The sequence below is a fragment of the Rhipicephalus microplus genome, chromosome 9 (assembly GCF_043290135.1).
Source record: "Rhipicephalus microplus isolate Deutch F79 chromosome 9, USDA_Rmic, whole genome shotgun sequence".
In the NCBI taxonomy this organism is placed as follows: Eukaryota; Metazoa; Arthropoda; class Arachnida; order Ixodida; family Ixodidae; genus Rhipicephalus; species Rhipicephalus microplus.
Window position 1 is genome coordinate 19,400,935 of NC_134708.1, and position 21,400 is coordinate 19,422,334.

General features: G+C 43.7%; 1 protein-coding gene across 7 annotated transcripts in view; it reads right to left on the reverse strand.

The window, feature by feature from the left end:
- Positions 1-594: 594 nt before the first annotated feature.
- Fak (protein tyrosine kinase 2 Fak) overlaps positions 595-21,400 on the reverse strand; it is a 91,182-nt gene continuing 70,376 nt past the window's right edge. For 3 of the 7 annotated variants that reach the window (XM_075873247.1, XM_075873246.1, XM_075873244.1), the window contains 11 exons: positions 20,856-21,060; positions 19,386-19,465; positions 17,034-17,065; positions 15,557-15,931; positions 13,920-13,958; positions 12,327-12,443; positions 10,847-10,937; positions 9,398-9,477; positions 5,789-5,989; positions 3,781-3,861; positions 595-1,477 (listed from right to left, as the gene is read on the reverse strand). In XM_075873247.1, the coding sequence (XP_075729362.1) occupies positions 1,124-1,477; positions 3,781-3,861; positions 5,789-5,989; positions 9,398-9,477; positions 10,847-10,937; positions 12,327-12,443; positions 13,920-13,958; positions 15,557-15,931; positions 17,034-17,065; positions 19,386-19,465; positions 20,856-21,060 (1,655 nt within the window). In that variant the 3' untranslated portion in view covers positions 595-1,123. The remainder of the gene's footprint in view (positions 1,478-3,780; positions 3,862-5,788; positions 5,990-9,397; positions 9,478-10,846; positions 10,938-12,326; positions 12,444-13,919; positions 13,959-15,556; positions 15,932-17,033; positions 17,066-19,385; positions 19,466-20,855; positions 21,061-21,400) is intronic. The other 4 variants (XM_075873248.1, XM_075873245.1, XM_075873250.1 and 1 more) reach the window with 4 other exon arrangements.

Genomic DNA, 21,400 nt, shown 5'->3' on the forward strand with positions numbered 1-21,400 from the left:
TACGCACACTAATACCGAACTCAGATTAGACTGAGAAATTTGATGCACTTTGCAAGATGGGTCCTTTGCTATAGATGCGACAGTTTCTGTGCCTAGGATTAACTCCGGTTTTCGGTCTTTTTAAGGTCTGCTAAGGCTACTTTTACAGCCCCCACCTCCTAACGAACTAAAAGCTATTTTCTTACCAAGCCTTGACACTTCCTTATCAGGCACTGAAACTTTCGAGGTGACACGTGCACTTGCATGAGGCAACAGCTCAGCAGCAAGCTCTTAGCAAGTAGATCAGTGAGTGTTAAACGCTAAGCTAGAGATTGCTTTCTTTCAAAGGCAAACCGACGATACGTTTCGAAGAGCCTGACAGCTAAGCGAATGGCCAAGTGACAGTGACGAAACAATGTAATGTGATCTTCAATAAAAACGACATATTTCTCTTATGGTTAAGGACTGGTTTCCACTATCTAAAAACAAACCAATGTAACCTAGTTTGCTGGTTTATCTTTACTGGTTAGAGGAATCCCGCAGAGCATAAGTAAAAGTAAAGCTGCCGCTGGTATGCAAACACTAGAAGTTATCGTTTCCCTTCCCATCAACAAGCTTGACATGGTCCCCACAAAAAACAGCACAGCCCGAGGCAGTGCGCTCAAACCTTACATATGCCGCATGTGTTACACGATCTGTTTACCCAGAGCGCTGCACGTGACAGAACTGCAGTTGGAGATAATGCGGTCCCATCCTTGAAGCAATGAGCCATGTGCCTACCAAACAAACATGCAGCTTGCGTTTTATGCAGGGAAAAACTTTTCGAAAACACCGCTCTCTCTAGCTGCACAAAACACCACCGCACTCGAAAATGTATCGCCGATTCCAGTTGCTACACGTGCTCACGACGCGTTACAATAGCAGACGCTTTCTACGGTATTTCACAAGCATCAACGAGTGCAGCTACGCACCTATTCACAGCAGTACGGTTGAAGACAACCTCAAGCGACATGCGCCACGAAACCCGGCAGGGTGCCCTCTAAAATTTGTACGCCTCTCGCGAGCGGTTCGTGGTACCCGAGTTTCCTTTTCCTTTCTCACTCAAACATGCAATAGCTGCACACGCAATATAAGATACAATTCGTTAAGCAACGTCATAGCTTGGTTCGCAGTCCTGCTCAACTACTTCTCGTTGTACACAGCCCGCAGATGTCGCCTCCTCGTCCTCAACCGCTGCCTGGCCGTTCGATGCCGCGACGGGCGAAGATAACGTAGGGGGCGCTGTAGGCGTCGCCGGCGGCGACATCTGGATGCGGACTCGGACCGAGTCGACGACGTCCAGCAGGTTCTTGGCGTCAATGGCGAGAGCATGCGCGGAGCTGAGCATGCCGCGGCGGTACTCGGCGTCGAGCGTCGTCTTTGAGTATTTGATGGCCAATTTCATTGCTTGAACCAGGTTCGCCATGTCCTTGCTGAGGACGCGGTGAGCCATCTCCACCTGGGGAAGAAAGCGCGAGTAATCATTAAAGACTAAAGTCTTTCTTGGGATACTTGAACGCAGAAATTTCGGTCTGTCTGTCACACGATTCAGCCGCCCGGCCAAAGTTTAAGCACTTGCTTGTGGGGTCTCGGCGAGGCGAACGAGCGCCTCGCCACTCCACGCTCTTGGAGTGAACGGACACAGCAGACGCGGTCGGTACAAAGCACACAACATACATACATTTATTAACTAATTTAGACGACGATATCGTCTGCCGAATGATACACCAATTTCAATTAACACGCTACCTTACAAACAACATAACGCAGTGACACACTAAACACACAATAACATGATAAACGCACACTAACACACCCAACACACTAACACATACCCAAGGCGACGTCGCCAACGCCTGACTTTCCACGTGGGACCCCGGCGCGAAGCCCGCGGTGCCGAGCACCGGGGACCCACGCTACAGACACCCGTTCGCGGCAGCCGCCACGCGCAGAAGAGGCTCGCTCAACGCTCGCCCAACGCCAAGGCCTGCCTTCCGCCAAGGGCCACCGCCGGCGCTACCACTCTACCAACAGTGGTACTCAAAGCGAACACAACGCCATCTATCGCCCGGCAGTGGTCACCACCGAAACAAAGCCTTGGGGCGAGACATGTGCGCCACGCGGCGCAGACAACTTTACAGGGGGGGTGTCAGCACCCCCACTTGCTGAACGCCCAGCTATCTTGAACTGGTGGCAGCATTCATACTTGTGAACATTGTCAATCAAAAAGCAAATATTACGCATATCTGAGGCACAACCTCAACACGTAAGTATCAGGTGGTGTGTTCCTTTACTGGAAAATACATAAATACGTAATTCTAAAGACCCTATAGTTTCTTAGGCTGCGCTGAGAATGCGACGCTATTCATAAAAGGAGGCCGGCAGAAAACTATAGTTTTCTAACTTTAAGACCACATATACTTTCAGAGCCTGGGGTTATTACAGACAAGGGGCTGTTAATACATCAAGAGTGTTTCAGCTAACTTGCACCTGATATTAAACGAACAAACAGATGTGCCATGCATGTCAGACTGGCCCAGCATTGTCCTGAGCTACACACAGCATGTCAGAATATTTGAACCAGTCACCCAGCAGGGTAATTAACAAAGATTATATAATTCACTTAATATTTCGTAACTCTAGAGGAAAATCTTCTATGCAAAAGTTGTAGCACTTGCTCTTAAATGTGCGAATTTATTAAACATAACTGCCACTATAATAAGCTGTGCAATTAACAACCAGCTTAATTAACCTTTAAATAGTAATTCTAACAAGATGCATTCAATGGAAAAGTTGTAACATTGTGTAATATGAGATAAACTCATCTATGTTATGAGAGCTACACTGTTTAATTTATTTCCAGCTTTTCTTTACAGTGCACAAAATTGAAAACCATACTTAGCACAAGTTAACTGGAATGCTGTATACAAGTGAGCAATAATACAATTTTCGAAAATACACGTTAACCAAATAGGGTATCCTGAGTGGCACTTCTGAAGTCAGTGTCAGCAAGAGCAGCGATGAAGGCCGGAAGGTGCTTTTGTTCTGTGCTTGTTCTGGAGGCATTTTTTTTACCCTTGAGCTAGAACCTTCACTAAAAGAGAGAAGGGCAGAAAAAGAATGCACGCATTGTTCGTCAGCAATATCGGGCCCCCCTTCCCTATTATGCTAATGTACAGGGCTGACCTAGTGCCCCCCACCCCATGTTACAGCACCCCCACCCCTTGTTACAGCACCCCCTTTTCCTATTATGTCACTGTATTATGTTAATCTAATATGTCAATGTGTGCAGCTGACATTACGCCCTCCCTCTTAGGTTACCGGGGGGCCATGCCTACTCACGCATTCAAAGGCTCAAAGATTAGTAGGTAGAGGACGTTGAGAAGAACGGCGGCACTAGTGTGGCTTGATGCAAACGACGAGATCACTATGTGTTGCAATGATGTGCATAATGCTCCATGAGATGACTGAAATGTGGGCTCATGACCCGCTGTCAAAGTTCAGCATTACGCTTCGACATACTAGGCTACTCCACCAAAAAGGGACTCTTGATGTTATGGCGCAAGTTTTCAGCTTTCTCAGCTCTAGAGCACCGAAGTTAGAAGTTTGAGCACACCCGAACTTCAACTTCAAACTAAGGCATCTCAACATACAAGAGGTCCAACGTGCATCTACATTTCGGTATTTAACAATGCTGTCAGAAATACCACTCCGCAACGACAACAAAGCAATCGTGCACAGCGAGACTGAAGATACGCTCACCTCCTTCTTGGACCACAGGGGAAAGAAAGTCATGAGATCATCGACGCTGGCCAAAAGGCTTCGCAACTCCAAGCCTACATTCTGTGAGAAAAAGAGCCACCACTGTCATCACTATCAAATATGACGCTGTGTAGGTCACTAACGTGAAAATGAGCACACACCTTTAACCACAATAATGTGAACTTCCTGCTTTAAAGGAGTCACGGGATGGGGGGAGAGTCAGAAGGGGCATTGTGGGTGGCAACCCTCTCCACTTCCCCCAAAATTTTTTCTCCTTTTCCTCCCGTATGGTTGGTCAAACACTGCCCTGCCCCCCCCCCCCCCCCGTCCCCCCAGTGAATGAAACTCACTTGTCACATGTGACCTCCCCCGCCACAAGCAAAAAAAAAACTCTACTGCCACAAGGTGTACCAACACAAAAATTTTTCATCCTTTTTTTTTTGCAATTATAGCACCTAATCACCCACATATCACGACTGGAAACCTGATTTGCTTAAACAAAGTACGATGGTTAAGTATTTGGAGATGTGTCTATAGCACCCAGTCGTAGTTTCAATTTCAGAGAGCATCAAGTCAAGCACGACTCCTGTGTGTCTGTGTGTTTTCTATGTTTGTTTTTTGTCCACACTGCCAGCTTCATGAGCACACAAAAAGGTTAAACAGTAGTCCATACAGCATCATGAGTGCATGAACACCGTGCCGAGAACTGGAGCAGAGAGCATGTGCAAAAGAGTACGGCCACCGACACAAACTATCTATGTAAGTGGTTCCTGGCTATTTATACTAAAACCCAGTTCATGACTACGTCGCGAGGCACTTTACCTCACTTTCAGTTACACGGCATAAACTTTAAATTTAATATTGAATATGTTCTAAGCTATATAAATGCAGTAAAGTCTCGGAGAAACGGAAATCTGTTAAATGGAACTGCTGCTTAAATGGAACAAATGAAAACAAGGCGAGTTTCGTTTTTGTATTGTGCAATTCTGGTCATCTCTCAGTAAACAGAACTCCTGTTAAATGGGACACATCTTCCCGGTCTCTTCAGGTTCCCTTTAATAAGCGTCTACTGTATACTTGCCGTGGTTATCTTGTACATGACGTGTCTATGTACCGTAAAATCTCAACCAAGTGCCCCTAACCAAGCAAGCGACCCCACTAACTTCTTCAGATGTTTTCGCATACTTTCACCCCTCCCGCCCCTTTCGCTATTCCATTCACTCTTTCTATTTGCCCAAAGAAAGCGAATGAAAACAGTTACCGCATGTGTATTCGATAAAGCATTTAATTAGAAGCAAGGAAATGCATTCCTCATTCTTATTGTCTCTAATGTCGCCATGTTGAATTTTGACCGTAAGCGGGCAAGCACCCCCTCCCAATCTTGTCCAATTTATCCTTCGCCCTGGGGGGTGCTTGCTTGGGATTTCACGGAACGTGTCTGTGTGTACCCACACATTTTGACAATTGTCACAATGTGTAGCACTATTAGTGCAAGTTTGTACGTTTCTCATAGCAAAGTCGTGTCAGGCTGAATGGCCTTTAGATCTTTTTGTTTTTCTGTGTGTCGTTTAGAAATTGAATCTGTTCCTTCATTCTGTTCATTTAAATCTGTTTCAAAAGATATGTCGTCTTTATGATTTTGTGTGAGCACTCCCTAAAATAAAAATTACTCAATGTCGCCACAGTAAACAAATTTATTAAGGCAGAAAAGAAAAAGGCATCACAAGTGCGGATATCTGATCGAAGTAGCATGTCCTTAACATGGCAAATGACGCCATGTTGTTATTTATATTATTTGAGATATTCCAAGCCAATAAGTTGGTTCAAGCGGGATGGGCGCCATGTACAATGTAAAGATGAATACCATATACACAAACAACGCACACATACAGGACAATTTCTTTCTGCGACAGATGTAGGAAAATCCTTTATCGTCCCATTGAAACGGCTGATAATTTTGCAGCCACACTCACACACACCACCTCGTCCTCTCGGTTTTTCAGCTCACCTTGACCAGTTCTAGGTACTCTTCCGCCCTGGCCTCGGTGACTCCTTGGGAGAGTTGCATGACCGAACGGACTACGCGGGTGGTGCACTCGTACACGTGGTCATTCGTCCGGTCGGTCTCCAGCGTAGGAGGCTGAGCGGCCGGCATCACCTCCGGCTTGGGAGGCGGATACGGCTGCGACTGCTGGACAATGGGGCTCTTCTGGGTTTTGTAAGCCATGCCGATCGAGGTACATATTAGCTACACCATTGGCAATACATCATTAGATGGCTGTTAACTCATCAAAAGTCGCAATACATTTTTCCTTGAACTGGGCCCAACAACACTGTTCCAAATAACCATCAAACTGCTTCACTAAAGGAATTTATTGCTTGGTAAAATCAACCGCGGAAAAAATCTTCAGAATGTGTCAAGCACAAGCCGAGCTATAACACTTGTCAGCACGCCGTAGATGCTTTCTCTATTTTGCACGTTCTGGCGAGCACACTGAAAGCAAAGCACGGAGGGAAGACACGAAAAAAGTTACATAAGTGCATTACGACCTTTAGAACTTTTTTTTTGTTTTCTTGAACCAACTGCATACTTTCAATACGATCACACATGCACACACAGCCACATGGCAACATCTCGCAGTGGCCACGGCAATCATGCAGCTCACAGAGCTCAAATCAAACAATAGCCATGAATTTGGGTATATGACGTCACTTGTAGAAAGAAGAGAGAATAATTTCTGGCTGACTTTGAGAATTCATTTCAGGCTGTAAGCTGAGCAATAATGTTTGGCTCATGTGTTCTCAGGAGTCTCAACTGCCAATCGGCAGCGTTTTCTGACCATGCTGGAAAGGCGATGCGGGTCTCCTTCAAACCACATTCAGCAAGACCACATGGAGTTAAATTGCTCGCAATCTAAATGCCGACAGTTTCAGGAGAAAAAATTGATCGGGTGGATTTTCTGACTATGCGACAAGATGTTTTTCAATGTCTTGACCACTCTTCTCCACAGCACATTCGGCTCTAAAGCCCAGCTTAGGAGAGCATTCTAAAATTACGCAAATGTCAGACCTCAAATAGACATACGTGTACCGTAGACTCTTGTTGAACGAAACCTGAAGAGATCAGAAAAATTCTGTTTAACGAAAGTTCAACTTACTGAGAGATGAATAGGGATGCAGAATTCAAGTACAAAACCAATCATATTAGTGGGCGGCAGTTTCATTTTAAGCAGCAATTCGATTTAAGAGATTTCCGTTCAATAAGAGTGCACTGTATTAGGGTCTTAAAACACGAAAGCAGCTTACGTCAACACTATGCCAATAGCACTACGTTACCAATGTTACCACCGATGAATAGTAATGTTGATAAATACCAAAAATAATAGCAATGATACCACCACATGAACTTTAATGTGTATTTAAGATAATGCTCCAATTTCATTTAATTAGCGTGTCAACTCTGGGAAGTTGGAAGCCTTGCAATGGTGGAACTACTAATTATCAGCAAGTGCTACCATGCTGACTGGCAGTATCATCTAGGCTGGCACTTCAATAGTGGAGCACAGAAGCCCACTGATCAGCAAGGACAGCTGAAATATTATGTGCACATCTATCATCAGCCACCAGCAGATGTGTTATTGTGTACAATGCTATCAACACAATTCAAGTGTGGGGCTTACAACAATAAACATGGTATAATCGTGCTGGGTATAATAAAATAGGAGTTTTGTATGTACATATATGTAAGTACATCCATCAAGTATCCATTCTGCTGTATCTTCTGAACAGAACACCATACCTGCCCACCTGGCAGAATGAAAATTTTGGAGACCCCAGCAGGAGTGGGTGGGGGGAGTGATTTTCTTTTTTGCGTATAGTATACAACAAAATTGAGACTGAGACATTTGTGACATACTGTCGTTGCTTCCGTACACTGTGACTATGAAAGCACGGTGGTTCAGGGCCACCACGCATTGTTTCTGGCATCTGCAGCCATTTCCCAACAGCGACAATGACTCTCCTGCATCCGCACCCGTACCACTTTGCACCCTCGCACATTGGGGGCATTTTCCAAAACAATTGACCTGCGTGATTGCTTACACTCAGCGGCACGTTGTGTTCCTTAAGAAATCCCGTGTGTAGACGTTCTGCTCTCATCACACTGTCTTAACGGCTCTTTTGAAAGGAACTTCCGATGTTGTATTGCCTATATGTAGGCCTTGATACCGTGCTAAACGTTTGCATCACAGGCACTTGTGGTATACAGAATCAATACTTGTCACCTTTCGGTAAAGTCGCAAAGCACAGGAACTCAGTTGTATGAGAGTCACGAAACGCTTGTGAGTATACTACTTCTTTAATTTTGAAAACGCCATTGACCTTCCAGCTGAACTGAGGGAAACACTCAACTACCTGAAATCCCGTAAGAAACACAACATACGCCTAGGGAAGCGGTGTAGGCCTAGCGTATCTCACGAGGCAGACAGGTGCAAATGTTGCGGTTGCCTAACTTTCGGTACGGTGGTGACCTGGTCATGCAGTGGCCGGCTTTCGCCCAGATGCGCGGTATATTACAGTTCCTAGAATATACTTAGCGGTACTCTACAGTAGGGCTGTATGGCTACAATGAACTAGAAGTGTAGTGGTGAGTGCTCTTCCACAGCACCGCAACTGTCGCAGCAGAAAAGGCCGACGTACGCACGTGGTTAAACAAAAAGGCGGCTCTGCTGTGGCGGTCACATCTCGGGAGATTCAAGATAGCATTCGTACAATCAGGCGATTAAGTGAAAACTCGGGAGTCTCCCGAACGATTCGGGAGAGTTTGCATGTATAGGAGCAAACATCAAAAATAAAAAATACCAACTTAATCAGCAACAACTTGTCAGCAGTCTCTGCTGTACCCTTCCAATATGGCTTGCCATTTGCCATTAAGTGCACTGTCGTCTTCCCATTGTAATGAGAATGCGAATGAACCTTTTTCATTAAACTGACAGCTTGCAGTACTATTTCACACTGAAGACCGCGATCTTATTGCGACAGCGATAAAAATGCTTTTGGTGACAAAATGTTCATTAATTAATTGATTAAGTCTTTTTTTTTTGCTTGTACGCATGAACAGGTGATGGCAAGAAAAAAGCAACAAATTTAACGCCGTTTGATGTGCCTTGCCATCCATACATGTCAGCAGTAGGCACAAAGCAGAAGACCGTTACTGTACGGGAGGTTCGTACAAAACACTGTGCAATTACAAAACAAAAAAAGAAAATATTAAAACTGGTGCAACAGGCATATGTATCTTAATTAGCAACAGCACTGCGAGTACAAAACAACAACACAGACCGATACAATGTATGAAGACACGAAAACACGTTTTGACTAAGACTACACACGCCCTTCAAGGACGTGTAAGTTCAATATGATAGCGGTGTCATTTGGCCACTTTTGACCGTGATTGGGCAAAATCCGTATTGTAGTTCTTAATCACGAATGTGTCCTTTACGCAAGCTGTATATAGAAGTCAATCATTGTTGAGAAGTTTGATCTCAATTGAGCCCAATCGCGACAAGGCAGTGCACCATGCGACGCCGGTACAAGCAGACCAAACAAAAACACCTACATGTTTCTTATCTACCATGGAGTATTCTAGAGATCCCATAGAAACTTCATCTTGGTTGAATGGTCCTGGACTTGTTACAACTGTGGGAAAGAGAATCACAAGTAAAAATGCTGTTTTGCGATTAGCACTGTCATATGTTACTGACCTCACTATTTATAAAAAGTTAGAGGCTACCTACAATAAAACCTTGGCTAAAATATTTGTCGCTTATGAGTAATACACTCAAACTTTATTAGCACGAAGTTGCATATTACACGAAAATAGGTTTGTTATATCCAAAAATGCGTTATAAAAGTATATTCCAAGCCCTGTATCTATTGCAAGAGTATTCTTCAATTGCTTTACCAAAACCAACATTTCGTTATATTGGGGTTCATCATATCGAGTTATGAGATACACACTGCCTAAGTAATTTTCTTGGAGATGCAAAACTGGTCTTAGTTATTTTCCAACTGACGGCTTTTAAGTAGCACTGAACGACCTGATAGCTGCTCAACATGATGCAATCCCAGCAGGTAGCCTCAGAGATTACAGTGCACTGCGAGCACCAACTGATCTCCGAGGTAATGTGTAGGTGCCATGCTGGTTTTCAAGGCTATCAGAGTGCTGTATCATTATTCGTAAGCAATAATGATGGCCCTTTCAGCTTCGATAAAACAAAAATTACTGCCTTTGCAAGTTTCTCATAATAAATACTTGCATTTCGAATGCAAAGCATTGCAAGAAGGCTGTTCTGCATATACACAGTCTGGGACTATGCTTTTCTTACTGGGTCAAATGTCGCTTTGCAGTTAAGCCTTGAAAGGAACAGAATCTTGTATAAGCAAATTCGAGTTGACGATACCGAGAACGCCACTTTTACCACAAGAAGATGCTTGGTAAGTGAAAAAATGCCCCAAAAGAAAAAAAAGCAGCAATGCACTAGCTCGTTGTGACACCAGATTTTGACTAGGAGTACTGGGGCCTACATATGGGGCCTACATAATCGTTTGTTGCTTAAAATCATTCACTGTGTTCTAAAAGTTGCGAAGTCTCAACACAGCAAGTTTAGAAAAATTTCACTGAACCAGTGTGACCGATGCGCAAAAAAACTTTGCAATTCGCGACATTGCACTGATGTTCGCACGCTGAAGTTGAGGTGTGAAGTTCAAATGTGAAACCTTGACCTCTATTTTGTCCTTTAGTAATAGGCTATGATGACAAAAGTGAAGACAACGGAGTTCTAAAAAATAATTCATCAGTCTAAAGTGGTCTAATCTTTCAGTTTTGTGTCCTTTAAGGTTAACTAGACTCAGATCCATACTCAACAGCTAACCTTTCGACGAAATGTATGACAATGAACTTGCAAACACATTTCTATGAAATGTATGACAAGAAACTTGCACAAACAAGCATCAACTCGCATGCTGTCACAGAGTCGACACTTTGAGAAAATGTCCAAGCAATCACCCGGAGAAGACGGGCCGGTGCCATTTGCAACGCCTACGCTCCCTGCATCTGAAGCGTCACTGCACGACGCTCGGGGGCGATTGGGTGTCGTCTGTAACGAAACAACACAGTCATCGAAACCTTCCTACAGGCACGATACAAAACAATATTTGCGTTAAGCGTCATGCACAGAAAAAAAAAATTAAGCCATTCAGTAGGCATCCCAAAGGAAATACCATCGACGAGTTGTAAGATGCATATTTTCAAATTTCTAGCACAGCGAATCTCTTGCCCCGGTCCTGGCTTTACAGAGGAGCTGCATATCTGCCATGCGTATATCCAAAAATTATAGATGGAGCGATGTGAAACACCGAGATGCACCATCATAATTCTCAAGGGGATATCTATAATGCAGTGCTCTAAGATGGTTTATTGTATGACTAGTGACGAAAGAGTTCTGTTGTGGACATGAAATGTCAGATTATTGACGATGTTCTAGAAATAGTAGCCATAGACTATAACATTTAGTATTTATTAGTTAACAATTTTAGGCAAACTTTCAGAAAAAAAAAAGGAAGAAAATAGTTAGTGGGAGCCTTTCCCTTATCGGGAGAATGAGAACAAGCAAAACTTGGCAAAGCAACCCTTCACTGCAGTGAAACCGCCTTTACGAGGGCGGGCGGGGGAAGAGTTACATGTAGACCAATATACACCTATACGTTCATTTCGAGTACTTTGATGTTAAAGATCTTCCCCTCTCCCGAACTGTTGCTTAGTCTCTGGCTGACACTAACTGATTCCCACGAAAAAGGTTGGGGGACTGGGACTCCTGCATATATGTTCGGGGAACGGAATGACTGCCCCTTGCTGCACAAAGACTGCCACTTGCAAGAACAGACGGCGCGGCGTGCAGCCAATGAGAGAGTGAGGGAGAGTGGTCAGTGCGGGTTGACTCACTGGCTGAAGAGGCAGTGACAAGAGACCTTTGGCAAACAAACGAACATAGATGCACGGCTCTCCAATGCAGTTGTAAATAGTGTAAATAGTAAGTGTCTTGCATATAATATAGAAATCCATTGTAAGTTATTGTAATCGAACCCTTTTATAACATTCGAAATTTCTAATAACTTTTAATTCAAGTCAATGCAAATTAAATGTACTCAAACATCTTTCAGGGACATATTGCTATTGTCATAGTTGCATACTTTATGATCTGTTTTCGTGAACATCTTGTTTTTGAATAGTTCTTTTTGTGCAAGCGTATTTTACGTTGTGTATTTCCCCCCTGCAATAATTCCCTCGGGCACTGCAGGTATATTTTAAATAAATGAATAAATAAATAATACTCATTGGAACACTCGAAGTGGTTGAATATTCCGACATGCCTAGGCATCAGGGTTTCCCAAACTGAGCTGGTTAAAGAACTCCCAAAGAAAGACTTTCTTGCAAGAGCTCACTCTTTGAACATTGTAAGAAGCAGTGCACCAGTTGCAGCCCTCACCGGGAGCGGGTCAAAGTGGGTTGCCTCTTGGCTCAGCCACCTCGAGTCCTCCTCAGTCTCGCGCTGCTGCATCTGCAGCTTCATCTCCAGCAGCCTCTGTTCGAGAGTGTCATTGTCCTGCGAGGATCACCAGCGACGCACACTAGCACCGTAATGTCTCGCGCTGGCTGGGTTTCAGTGCGAACACCGCAGGCTCGGTGCAAACGAGAACAACATTAATGGATGAACTCATGTTTGCATTAAAGCTTGCAATACGATTACGATCGGGTCACAGTAACAGGCAACGGAATTACGAACATATCTGCATCGCCGCTTGCAACAAAATTACCGATGACACAATTACAGAGTTGCAGATAACGCAATCACGGTGACATTTGAGGTACAGCCTTCAACACAATTACAGATAACACGGTTCATAAGTATATCACTCTTAACAGAGTATTCTGTTAACGTTAATGGCAGCAGCAAGATTACAGTGATGTTACCTCTGGTACAGAGTTTAACGAGGAAGGGCACCGAGAAAATATTACGGAAAGCAAACTAGCGTGCTTTATTTTGCTGGTGGAGTAGCACACCTGCAGTGATGCGATTGTCAGCTCGCACTTTTCTGTTATCACCTGTTAACATGAACAGCCATGCGACGTAAAACTACTTCTGTGTGCTTTACCATGTGAAGTAAATCTACTACAATGCATATTGTTGTTTAGCAAATAATCACAAGACATCGTTAGCAACGTGTAGCATCACGCATTCAACTACTGGTAGTAGCAATAATGTCCAACAGTAGGCAAGACCTACAGGACCCACTATTTTGGCCAGCTGCATGGCTTTGCTGGCCTAAACCTCACAACCCATTGTGCCAGCGTAGTGTTATGGAAATATAGTGATCGCACAGTAAATCACACTGATCACGTCCTACATCATCCAACTGCAGTGATGCACGTTATGTCACACTGCAAGAATACACACAGATGATAAAGTGAATTGTATTTATACTTTAGCATCATTTATATGCCAGCTACAATGAGCCATAATAATCGATGTGAAACTTTAGGCTGGCTCATTTAGAGGCATCATGTTCTCATTTATTTTACATGGACACGATCACAATTTTTCTACACCAATGTAAGCGTGTAGGCTCTAAAAGAATTTGGGACAGAACTAAGGTACTTTCGTGTCAGGAGATACTTCCTAACAATAGCCGAATAATAAGGAATCATCTCGTAGGCAGGAGCCTCATAGGCCAGCTGGTGACACAAAACAAAAGAAACAGGAAATTCAACACACGCAAAAACGAAATGAAAAAAACTGACACACTCCAAAAGAACACAACACTGACAATGGGCAAGAAGCAAACTATAACTGCCACACAGCGGGCAATGCAAACACTCGCCTCACAAGCCGGCTCAATCCCATGCAGCCACAAACACAAAAAGAGGACGTCAAATCATTACGGAGAGGTTCACCAGGTTGCAGACGCAACGGGAGCATGCGAAGGTCACGGGGGCTACCACAGCACACACGGCAAACGCAAGCGCTAAGTATTGGTAGAGCACAACCGAGCAAGCTGGTGAAAACCAATTTGTGACATACCACGAGGTTGTCGTAACTCTCTTGCTCTAGGACGAGGTCCTGAAATGGGCAGTGAACGGCATCAGCGGATGATACAGGAAAGAGTTTGCGCAATGGACGGAGATGTCGCCTTTTACCACTCTACATAGCGTTCACACTTCTTGAAGAGTTAAAAAGACAAGCACGGTTGGTGGCAGTCCCATCAGCTGATTGGCAACATTTCATATTATAACTAGTTTCCAATGATTGAACTTACTGGATATATCAGCAAGTTCATATTTGTAGATAAACCTATGACTAATAAGTGGCACCATTTAGGTCCAACCTGATTGCTCTCTGCTGTTTAGAAATTGAACTGTTCCGATTACAAAAATTTATATTAAGGTTCTCAGGGTTTATTTTTTTAGCATTACTGTACGAACTTCATTTTGATACAGTTTATAGTTATCAAATTATAATGTTTTTACTTATTCTGTTATATTTGTGTCTCCCAGTGTGTTGGACATGTATAATAGACACACATTCTGTATTAATTCCACTGAAGTTTAAGGTAAACAGTGACCCACGATATTTAATTCAATTAATTTAAAAACAAGATTTAGCACTTATGAATGCGGTGTTTCCACAGAAATTCAAGGCCAAAGTCACACTTCTTGGTCCCTAGAGGTTAAAAAATGCATCACATCATTGTTTGCCTGGTTGTCCTAAAGTGCAAACCACTGACAGGTTACAAGACGTGGACGTGTGTAAGCTTGTTTGGTAGAGAGCTGCATACATAATGCCAGAATCTACCCTAATCAAACAAACAAGCTACAAACTGATTAAGTTACGTGGTCGCACTATTCGAAAACTACACACCACAACAAGCTTCGTACCGACAAGAAAGCTAAAAGTTCATAATGTTTGAATTCCTAGAGGGAGATCTAATCTCCATCTTCTGTTGTGCTGCTGGGCATGACAAGGACTGAAGAAAATCAAAGACAATGCAGGGTGATGCACAATCTAGCAACTTACTTCATTTCAAGCATAAAAAGACTTCCTAGGCTCAAAAAAGAAACACGAGAAAGAACGAGGTGAAAGCCAGCCATCATAGATGGTAGACAGTAGTCAGAGAAGACATATTAGCCTCAGAGTGAAAAAGCACTACCAACATGTGTCATGTGTTATGCACACATTTACATATGTGCTTTAGAAGGTTCTTTTTGAGACAGTGCAATCGAGGGTGCGCTGATGAGCCCTCACTTTGCTGTTTTTCCTCTCTGTATGATCCGCACAGTACCGTGTTAGCCATGTAAATGCATCCATGTTACCGCATGCATAACACATGACACCCATTGGTGGCGTTTGTTTATCTGGAGGCTGATATGCCTTCTTCGACTATAATCTACCACTTTTTGATGGCTTACATTATCCTATTTCTTTCTCCTCTTCCTCCTTGCTTTTTCAGGCCTGTAAGTGTAATACCCATAACCCTGGCTTGTCTTTCAATTTCTTCGATCCTTGTCATTTCTGGCTGCACAGTACAAGATGAAGTCGCACCGACAAGCCACCGTTGCAGCCTTATTAGGAAGATTCGGTCGAGGGGAGCTTGGAAAAACGTCACACACAAACAAGAGAGACGAGAGTTCTCCCTCGTCTGCATAGATGAGGCCATTGACCTGTGAGGCGAGGCTTGACCTTTGACCCGCTGCTCCCACCGCCGACGCGGCAGCGCCCCCCCGGGGGGACGCCGATGACGACGTCGTGCTTCCCGCCATGCTACCCCCCGTCGTGCTGCTGCAGTCGGCATTGCTGCCGCCGCTCCCCAGTGCGCTGCCCGGGGCGCTTGCAGAAGCACCGCCGGCTAGGTCCTGTACCGTGAATGTGTTGGTCGGCGAGGCCGGCGCCACGTAAGCCCATGCCGGGGGTAGGCTCCCGTCGTTCTCCTGCAGCAGCTGGGCCAGCACCTCGGGCGTCTGGGCCACGATGTAGGTGCCCACGGTCGGGGTCGGCGTCTGCGCGCGGCTACCTCGGTCCACGGGGTGCCGAGAAGGCTGCGACACGATTCATAGAGGGATTCCTGGCACAATCGCAAGCCTGGCACAGGTGTGCAAGAACGTGAGCGAAAAAAATTCTATGCCATAAGCAAACGACAAGCACGAGCGGATCGCCCGACCATAATGGCGCTCCCTAACCTCCAACAGTGAAAACATTTTTACAAGGAAGAAGTTGACCAGAAGGTTGAAGAACAGGTGAGTCTGGATGACTGCCATTTATTTCCAGAGAGAAGTCTCAAGGCAACACAACAAGCGTCGTTTTTGTTTTTCCATCTTTTTCTGCACGTTCATACGCGCTGAATGCGTTGTGGTTTGCAACCGCTTCCAAAAATATATATAACCAATAATAATAACTGTTAGAGTTTAACGTCCTTCCCCCCCTCCCATGATTAAGAGGGGCGCCATAGTGGAGGGCTCTGGCAATTTTGACCATCTGGGGTTCTTTGATGTGCACCTAGATCTAAGTCCATGTGCCTCTAGCATTTTCACTTCTATTTAAAATGCAGATGTACTGCAGGTAAGCAGTTGATAACCATAACCACTAGACCACCAGGCGATTAAAGAAATTATTAAAACAATCAAAAGCTGAAAAATAAAACAAGATAGGTTTGTAGACGACCCGAAATAAGGAGTTTGTAACCCAGGTATTACACCACAGATCCATGGAGGGTAGCACAGAAAAAAGCGAAAGGAGTTGTTGTGGTGATTTTGGTAAACAAACGCATCTAACTCCACTATAACGGCACCATCTAAAAAATTTCTCCTGGCTCCGTGTTCGTCGTACACTCGCGCACAATTCCCCTACCACAACTGAATTTCGACCTCTGGGGCCCTTTAAAGTAACCTTACAAATAGTGCACCATAAAAATTCAGCTTTATGCCTAAGCTTTACAAGTTACCTCCCCAATAAAGCACCGCTAACTTTTTACACAGGTGATGAAAACTGTTAAACTGTGCCTGCGATGAGAAGGAGCCAGCACACTTGGTGAAATTGAAATAAGATAACTGCGACTTCGTTCTGCCCTCCTTTTTATATGGCCTGTTACTGATTATCTTCTGTAAAAACAGCTTAGTAGGCATCGGCAATACTGCAGCTCACCTTGGGTGGTGGCTCATCAGATCCAGAAGAACCTAGAAAATGAGCAAAATAATATATTGTTATAGTAATAGTATAGCGGAAGCTGAAAAGGTTGATCTACCTACAAAACTATTTTTTGTGGTTTCCTTATCGTGTGAGACACACGGAATAATGTCATCAGAAATGACGGGACAGGAAGAAGCATCTGGACACTTCACTGCATGAACCCAGCAGGCCAAGCAAAAAAAGTGCTACTTGTTAGTGTGCATGTTTCGGCTAGATTCTAATTCATGACACCTTATTTTGCACTTATGTTCAAAATTAGACAGTAACAAACATCTCCTTCAAGAACAAGAACAAAAATATTGCCGAGAAATTTTTTTATTATAAACTATTAGAGCTGCACGAATATCAACACTTTGAAAAGCGAATTCAAATATTGAAATGTTGAATAGAATATTTCAAGAATAATTTTCGAATAATTTGAAGCGAAATTGCAGAAAAAAAAAGAAAGTTGGAGAGGGTTTCTAAGCATATTCTTATTGAGATATAGCAACATGGAATTGTTTAATTTCGCTAGGTTGATGAAGTGCTGGCAGGATGGCACTTCGTAGTTCTCTTATCAAGAATGAGGCAATGCAGAGGCTGTAGTGCAACGATTTCATGTAACCTAAGCGTTGCCGCCAACACTTTACTCGTCAAAGGCAAAGATGTTATTTCATCAGCCTCTTCTCCATTTTCAACTTCTGTGAAAGCTCAACTGATATGGCAGATGAGATAACGTTTTCTTCGAGCTATTAGGAGTTCCACATCTGCCTCGTAGACGTCAACACACAAGGACACATAAAATTTTGGATGCTAAAAATCTTAGGCATCTGATTTTTCGGACTTTCTGTCGGAAACAGCATTATCTGAGCCCCCACCTATGTCACGCCCGTGATCTCCACATTGGAACCAGCGCTTTCTTGAGTCAATACATTTGCGACTGTAGCGAAGCCCGAAAGGCAGCTTTGCCAGTATATAGAAGTGTAATAAGGCAGAGCATATTAAAAAATCTGAAGGGGCCACTTTCAATCGGACGTTAACTGCATTTGTCTTTGGCATGTTCGAACAGTAAAAAATTCTAGTGCGAATCGAATAGCAAACATCTACTCGAAAAATATTCGAAATTTCAAATATTCACACACCTTTATCAATTATTTATTAACAGTCAGTACAAGGGTGGTGTATTTGAATGCTGCGTCAGTCTTCATCACACAGATAAAAAGAAATGAAACAAAGCAAATATTTAGAAGTTAACGAAGAATGAAAACCACAGATAAAATGCTTGAACAAAGGAGACAAGGCATATATGTGTCACTAACCGTTACGAGTTCAGTGATCACACAATGGAGACATGATGGAAAAAGAAGTCGAGCAAACAAAATATGAATAGCAGGTACAACACTGATAATAGTGTTGTGGTTATTGTCTTATACTGAAGTTTACTTTTACCACATTAATACATGGAAAGCTTGCAAATCGGAAGCAAGAGTACTAACGTTAAAAGTGAAAAAAAAAAGTATAAATGTTTCATAGCTCACATCTGGTTTCCTTGATCACACTTCTTGAGATTGTATATATATTCTGTGTAATCATGGCTGCAGAAGCTGTATATACTGCAGAACTGCTAAAAGAACTCAAATCTTTAAAGGGACTGACAACTAGTTTTTATGATACACATTTACTTATCAATACAACGGGTAGCTTACCGTTGAGAATGTCTAATTACGGAATGGTAACACGAAAGATACCATGAAACATTTGTGAGCGAAATTTCTTAAATCTGTAGCAGTTATGAAGTCGTATACACACAACACATGCTGAAAACAGCGGAAGGCAGCTGCGACAGCAGTTTGTGTTTGTGCAGTGCAGTTTGCTGCCCATATGTGCACCCTGCGCGCATGCATTCCAGCTCGACACGTTCCACTAGCTGCTGAAAAGGCAGTGCCGCTTCTTATTAAGAAATTCTTCTTACTTCATTAATAGCACATATAATAAAGCGGGGATGGATAAAAATATGCACACTCTAATTTGGAATGCTAATTGTGGTACGCATGAAAGCATCAGACTGTGTAAAAAGAAGCCAATGACTCCATGATACAGCTTCAAGGCTCTTCCCCAAGGCTTCTCCACATACTGTTTTTGTTTTCTACTTAAAGACGATTTAAATATGTAAATTTTACTCACATTGCAACAAGGACACTCGAATCTGTCACTCCAATTCACGGTCTCATCATAATCACTAGGACCTAATCACACATTCCGGCCAGCTGCGAGTTTCTCTAACGAAACCATCACGCACTTTAGAAGCCTAGAGGGGGCACAACTTACCCCAGGACATGGCCTGAACTCGGCGATTCTCCCTCCGCATGGTGTCCTCCAGTTGGTGCCGTTCCTCGGCCAGAATTTCACTGCAAGCAGACCGAAAATCGCGTACATCTTTGTTTTGCAGCTCCTTGCAGTTTTCCCAAGTTCCAACAATGAAGACCCTATACAATCTCTTGGAAAGATACTTGTTTGGGCTAGTTTGCATTCCTGTGAACTGCAATACAGTGCAAGCTTCAGGGACGAGAGACAATAGAATGCGACACACAAGCGCTAACTCCAAACTGAATTCTTATTAAAGAAACACACGAAATATATAGGTAACTGCGCGCCTGCGCACTTCGCATTCACAAAACCACAACGCCCTAATGCTGCTAATGTTACTAATGCTGCAGCACATGAACAGCAATGTTCCTTGTCACCGAAACGAGGCACACTGACAAACACCTTTATAACAGAAGCGCATGGGACCTTCAAGATACTTTGTTATACAGCTCAATCTGTTGTGAATGATGTAAAGAATCCTTTACCATACGGGTCATTTCATTGTGCCAGTGTTCGACAGCATATGCAGGTGCACTTCAACGTCACAATATGTTTTATACCTTCTTTCTTTTAAGGCACCATCAGACAAGCCACACCACTTGTTTGAGCTCCTTTACAAATGGAGAGAGAGACAGCCTCCCTTGTGCTCTCCCTTCTCCACGGTTTCCTTCATTCAAAAGACAAAGTCATGCCTCTTTTTTGTAAAGAGAGCCAAGACCAGTGCTCAAGCATCACTGTTTGAGCCCATGTTTCCGACCGATGCACAGTTGTAGGCATCTCAGCGCTTTAACTATGCAAGAAGCTGGCATGTTTATTTCTGGCAGCCAGCAGTGCATTTTCGCAAAACGTTTGTTTCGAGGCTGCGACCAGCAATCTTGGCGTAGCATGGCACAAAAATGTAGTGAACTTGTGGACCCTCCAGAGAAGGTGTGACCAAAAGGGTTGAGAGAGAACGGGGGGAGGACGTCCTATCATAAGTGGCGGAACCTTCAAATATGGCTTCAGAGGGTGACTTTCTACGCTCTGCATAATGACCTCCTATCTTGACATACCTCCATGACAATGTTCACGTTTCTTTTAATGTCCTAGTCTTTTTGTAGTAGTAAACCCATAATGCCTGCTAGCTTGTTTCTTTCCTCCATTATGGGCAGCTTTCTGCATGTTTGCCTATACTCAAAGCTCGACATAACAAACACAGACGTAACGAATTATGGGCTATAACTAAGTAGATGAAAAATAGGCTTGTCATAGATGCAGGGTTATTGATAAATGTCTGCAACAAAGTTTTTGACATAATAAAGTTATTTTTGTAGCAGATGTGACTGTTATAATGAAGTTTGAGTGTACATAATAGCCAAACTATTCACTCTGAGGTCACGCTCACAGACCGCAATGGTTTTTGACCTTCGAGGTGGTGTCTTGTTCCCTTACCTGAGCACCTGCTTGACATCTCTGAAGCAAGGCCGCTTGGAGGGCTCGTACGACCAGCACTGGGACATGAGGCTGTACAGGCGTGGAGGGCAGTCGGGAGGGAGCGGCAGCCGCTCGCCGTCCTCGATGCGACCAATCACGTCGTTGTTCTTGACTCCCTGGAAGGGCTTGACGCCCAGCATGAGGATCTCCCACATGCAAACCCCTGCAAGGAGTACCAGGCCAAGTTTGTCCCGAGGGTGGCTACCAAAGACCCTAAGCAGCTACCCTTTCGATCGGGGTCATTTAAAATTAAATGATATGTAATATGGGAGGGCACCTTGATACTCAATATCCTTGTGGTTAGCCAAGAAATTGCTTTCATTCACGATAGTCAGCCTATTTTTATGTTCTTAAATGAACGAAGGCCCCAGATTCATGACTGCACTTCGCTTTCTTTGCCTGTTCTGTACTTCAAAATATGACCTGTCCTGCGGAAATATTTCGAAACAGTAGAGTGGTCAATAGTTGATACAAAAAAAGACATATCCGCTTGTCTATCGAAC